This window comes from Lactuca virosa, chromosome 7 (assembly GCF_052849685.1).
Source record: "Lactuca virosa cultivar CGN04683 chromosome 7, Lactuca_virosa_CGN04683_v6, whole genome shotgun sequence".
NCBI classification, from domain to species: domain Eukaryota; kingdom Viridiplantae; phylum Streptophyta; class Magnoliopsida; order Asterales; family Asteraceae; genus Lactuca; species Lactuca virosa.
The window spans coordinates 12,153,366-12,158,531 of NC_136432.1; the positions used below are offsets into that span (position 1 = coordinate 12,153,366).

At 32.7% G+C, this 5,166-nt stretch overlaps 1 protein-coding gene across 1 annotated transcript; it reads left to right on the plus strand.

Annotated features, from left to right (window-relative positions):
- The first annotated feature begins 2,346 nt into the window (after positions 1–2,346).
- LOC145123494 (cytochrome P450 76T24-like) lies at positions 2,347–4,263 on the plus strand. Its single transcript, XM_079058704.1, has 3 exons — positions 2,347–2,802; positions 3,051–3,500; positions 3,603–4,263. The coding sequence occupies exons 1-3, from the start codon at positions 2,350–2,352 to the stop codon at positions 4,203–4,205; spliced, it is 1,506 nt and encodes a 501-aa protein (XP_078914830.1). The 5' UTR covers positions 2,347–2,349; the 3' UTR covers positions 4,206–4,263.
- The last annotated feature ends 903 nt before the right edge of the window (positions 4,264–5,166 follow it).

The window sequence follows — 5,166 nt, forward strand, 5'->3', positions numbered from 1 at the left end:
GTTAGTGAGTCAAAACGTAATTTCTGTTATTGACCAAGTCTAACTAATATAAAAATACAACCAATTTTCTTCTATTTTAATTGGTCAATATCAAACCTTTTTTTGCAATCGATCGCCATGTGACTCAAACTCAAAGTTCAACTTAAGTCGTGAAAATATTATTGTTTTACACGCATGTTGGAAATATTATAACAATGAAATATTATAAACTTTCAAACAAAATATTCAAATAGAAAATAATTTCATAGTATAAAAAATTATCATTTTTATATGTATTTACTCATTTTTATTCCGTATATATTTGTCATTAAATTTACATTGGTTGTTCAAAAACAACCATTAAATCATAATTTTGTACTCTACTATTAAACTAATTTATATATATACACTTAGTCGCTTTCATATTTTCCGGCCATCAACAATTTTTTGTTTATTTTCTCTGGCCAACATAAGTGGATATGGATACGCCTAGACATCCATTGCCGGAAAACAAAAACATCGTCGGAGAACCCAAATGTATCACAATGAACATTCATATGCACATTTACTTATAACATGTTGAGTCGAAATTAATGGAGATGACACCGTTCTCTCTCTCTCTCTCTCTCTCTCTCTGTGTGTGTCACTCATGTTTTTGTTAGACATCACACATGCAATGTCTCGGACCCATTGCAAACTCTATCGTGATCCATAGAACAATTAGATTGAGATTTCATCACTTTTTGATTCAATCTTCAATGTATCGTACACCGATGATCACATGCCAATCACTGGAAAACATAACTTAACTGTTTTTTGTTGGGTAATGAAAGACAGTGTTTGTTGCTGGGGGTAGATGGTGGATGGTGGTGGGAGTGGGAGTGGGTGGTATTGGTCAGTGAATATGACCGCTATATAGTTTATAGGTAAATCGTTCAAATATATATATATATATATATATATATATATATATATATATATATATATATATATATATATAATTCTAGGTGATCATAATGATATGTTGTGAACAACTTAAATGACAATCTTAATGATAAATTATATATACAGAAAAACTGACTCAATGTATAAAAAATAATTTTATTACCCTATAAAAACTGTTCAAATTATTAGTGTCTCACAACTGAATATCTTATATTTTTTACTCTGAAAATCATATATTTTTTAGTGGCAACGCAACATGAAATATTATAGAGAAAATTCGGACAATAACCAAAAAATGAGATTGGTTTGAAGAAAATAACCAATGAAAATCAAATTTTGGAAAATGACCACAGGATCTGCAGAGCACCCTCTGCGGAACCATTAAATGCTCTGCGAAATTGCTGTTTTTTGATTTTTTTAAATTTTTTTTCGTTTTTTCGTTTTTTTTTTGCGTTCATTTTCGTTTATTAATATTAATTTTTTTAAATACACTAATACCTTATGTGATTATGTAAATAATTTGACAAAAAAAGGTTAAAAATAATGAACTTATGTTTGATATCAGTCCACAGAACTCTTTGGGAATCCACCATCTGCGGATCCATTAAAGCCTCTGCGGATCCAGCTACAGCTCTGCGGAATGTTGGTTTTTTAATTTTTTTTAATTTTTTTCGTTTTTTTTGCGTTCATTTTCGTTTATTAATATTATTTTTTTTAAATACACTTATACCTTATGTATGAAGTTTCCGTGGACGGAATACGAAAACAGCTACAGCTCTGCGGAATGTTGGTATAAGTGTATTTTAAAAAAAAATATTAATAAACGAAAGTGAACGCAAAAAAAACGAAAAAAAATTAAAAAAATTAAAAAACCAACATTCCGCAGAGCTGTAGCTGGATCCGCAGGGGCTTTAATGGATCCGCAAAGGGTGGATTCCCAAAGAGTTCTGTGGACTGATATCAAACATAAGTTCATTATTTTTAACCTTTTTTTGTCAAATTATTTATATAATCACATAAGGTATTAGTGTATTTAAAAAAAATTAATATTAATAAACGAAAATGAACGCAAAAAAAAAAACGAAAAAACGAAAAAAAAAAAATTAAAAAAAATTAGAAAACAGCAATTCCGCAGAGCTGTAGAGGATCCGCATAGCATTTAATGGTTCCGCAGAGGGTGCTCTGCTGATCATGTGTTCATTTTCCAAAATTTGATTTTCCTTGGTTATTTTCTTAAAACGAATCTCTTTTGTGGTTATTTTCTTAAAACCAATCTCCTTTTCTTATGCGAATTTTCTCAATATTATATCATCTTTTAGGAGCGGAGACTTTCAAAGAAAATATATTATATTTCTTATTGACCTAAAACTGGATAGTTATAAATGGATGATTCCTAAGACGGTTTAAATGAACGCACACAAAACAATGGAGTATCATACCTTCTTCCTCTTACTGTGTTGTCTTTTCCCATTCATCTACGCCTTCACCATTTGCAATTCCAGCAGACGCAACTCACGGTTACCGCCGGGACCTAAAGGTTTCCCCATCATCGGAAATCTCCTTGAACTCAGTGCCAACCCCCACCACTCACTTGCCATACTATCTAAATGTTATGGTCCTATAATGTCACTTAAGCTCGGAAGCAGGACAACAATCGTCATTTCATCACCCGCTATCACCAAAGAATTCTTTCACACTCATGATACATCCTTCTTAAACAGATCAGTTCCTATCGCTCTCCGAGCAGGGGACTTTGATAAATATTCCATGATGTGGATGCCTGCAGGAGATCAATGGCGGAAAATGAGAAGAATAACGAAAGAATACTTGTTCTCAGTTTTACAGCTAGATGCTAGGGAATTCCTACAACGGAAGAAGGTATTATATAGGATGGATATGTTGACTGATTTCTATATATACATTATCTACGTGGAATTTGATTCTTATATAATGACATTCCCCGGAGATTCATACTGACATTTATTGGATAGAAATATAATCGATTATTCATCATATATGGTTACGAATTTAGATTTATTTATGTATGTCAATGGAGATGGTTACGAATAGATGCTCTTATCTATACATGTATGTAACATCAACTTATAAATTTTTTAATATTTTAGGTACAAGAACTTCTCAATCATGTGGATCGATGTTGTACAGACGAAAAGGCTTTGAACATAGGTGGAGCTGTGTTTACTACGGCTCTTAACATTCTCTCCAACTTCATGTTTTCTATTGATCTCGCTCAACATGGTCTTGAGTCAGTGCAAGAATTCAAGGACGCAGTATGCGCTTTGCTGGAAGCTGGCGGAAAGCCGAGTCTACCAGACCTTTTCCCCATACTTAACTCATTCAATCTATTAGGGTTCCTACAAAAGGAAAATGTTAATGCTACGAAGTTACTGAGTATTTTCGATAAGATTATCAATGAGAGGTTGCAAGCTAGATCGACTCTATCTTCATATGATGGCGTTTCAACGAGAAACAATGATGTTTTAGACTTGCTGCTCAACTTGAACCTAAAAGATGAATCCAGATTTACTCAAAATGATATGAGAATTTTATTTCTAGTAAGCAAATGCTTTTTATATTTATAATTACTGCACATAATAGTACAGATTGAGTAATTTTCTTTCAAAACATTATCTCATTTATTTTACAAATTATTATAGACATTATTTATTGCGGGAACTGACACCACATCGAGCACGGTGGAATGGGCGATGTCCGAACTCATTCGTAACCCACAGACAATGAAAACGGCTAGGTCAGAAATTATTACACTCATGCAAAACAACAATGGAAGCATACAAGAATATGATATCTCTCAACTCCCTTACCTACAAGCTGTGATAAAGGAGTCCCTCAGACTACATCCTCCTGCCCCTTTTCTTATCCCTCGCGAAGCCATACATGATGTTGATGTTCATGGTTTCATGGTGCCTAAAAATGCACAAATCTTGTGTAACGTTTGGGCTATGGGCCGAGACCCAAACATATGGTCAGACCCAGAAATGTTCATCCCCGAGAGGTTTTTGGACGCGAAGATCGACTATAGAGGCCAAGATTTCGAGCTTATTCCATTTGGTGCAGGGAGGAGGATTTGTCCAGGATTGAATCTTGCGAATAGAACATTACATATAATATTGGGATCTTTGATTCACAAGTTTGATTGGAAGGTCGTGGGTCGACCAAAAGACATCGATATGGAGGAAACGTTTGCGATCACATTGCAAAAAGCTGTACCACTCATGGCTATCCCTATCAATATATGATAGAGTTTTAGGACTTTGTAGTTTTTCCTTAAATAAACGTTGAAAAGCATTCGTTTTACGTTCTCTGATTTTATATGAAAACTCTTGTATTTGTATTCGTAAATAAAAGTTTAAAGGAAATCTTCATTGGCCCCAAAATTGTTGTATCCGTAAATAAGATCATAATTGTTGTATCCATAAATAAGATATCATGTCTATCGAATGCACTGTTACACAAATAAATGAGTTATCGGTGTTAAAAGAACCACATTATATATCGACCGTTAAAGCGGTTCTTCATGTAAATTGATCAAAAAATTATCTGTAAATGTTTATGTATTATATCAAACTTTAATTTGTATAGCGTCACTTCGGTTTAAGGAATTTACGACTTGTTGAAAACAAGGTTCCCATGCATTTTGAGTAAAATCAACCATATTTCTCCGGCTAAAAAGGTGGAACGGCGGTGTTGAAAAGTTAAGTATTTTCATGTATATATGTTCAGCGTTCCTGGTATTTTGTTATTGTTTACATACATCCCACTTACATAAAAAAGAAACTATAATATATCTCATAATTTTTAACATTTTTGTAATTCTTGACAGACATTTTACGACTTAAAATTACGACATATATTTAGTATGTCATATTTTTAACATAATTTTACGACATATATTCGCATGTCATGATTTTACGTTTTTATAAAAATATTTTTTTACTAAATTTTACTGACATTAATCAAATTATGTTACACATTTAATGTCTCATAATATAAAATAAAATATCATACATATACAAAAAGACAATTCATTGCGCAAACGATAATGTCCAATACAAAGTATGTTCCAAATTCATTATAAAGTTATCTATCAAACACATGTATCACTAGTGAACAAAGGTTGTGAAATAAGTAGCTCAATCTCCACGCACCTTATCGAGTGCGGTGTTCGTATATTCATTCTTTCCCTAAAGCCGAGACAAA

What these genes read in the sequence shown, in the direction of transcription:
- LOC145123494 (XM_079058704.1), top strand. Translation starts at nt 2,350, where the DNA reads ATGGAGTATCATACCTTCTTCCTCTTACTGTGTTGTCTTTTCCCATTC. An exon ending in AATTCCTACAACGGAAGAAG is followed by an intron (nt 2,803 to 3,050) that starts GTATTATATAGG and finishes TTAATATTTTAG; the next exon opens with GTACAAGAACTTCTCAATCA. An exon ending in ATATGAGAATTTTATTTCTA is followed by an intron (nt 3,501 to 3,602) that starts GTAAGCAAATGC and finishes AAATTATTATAG; the next exon opens with ACATTATTTATTGCGGGAAC.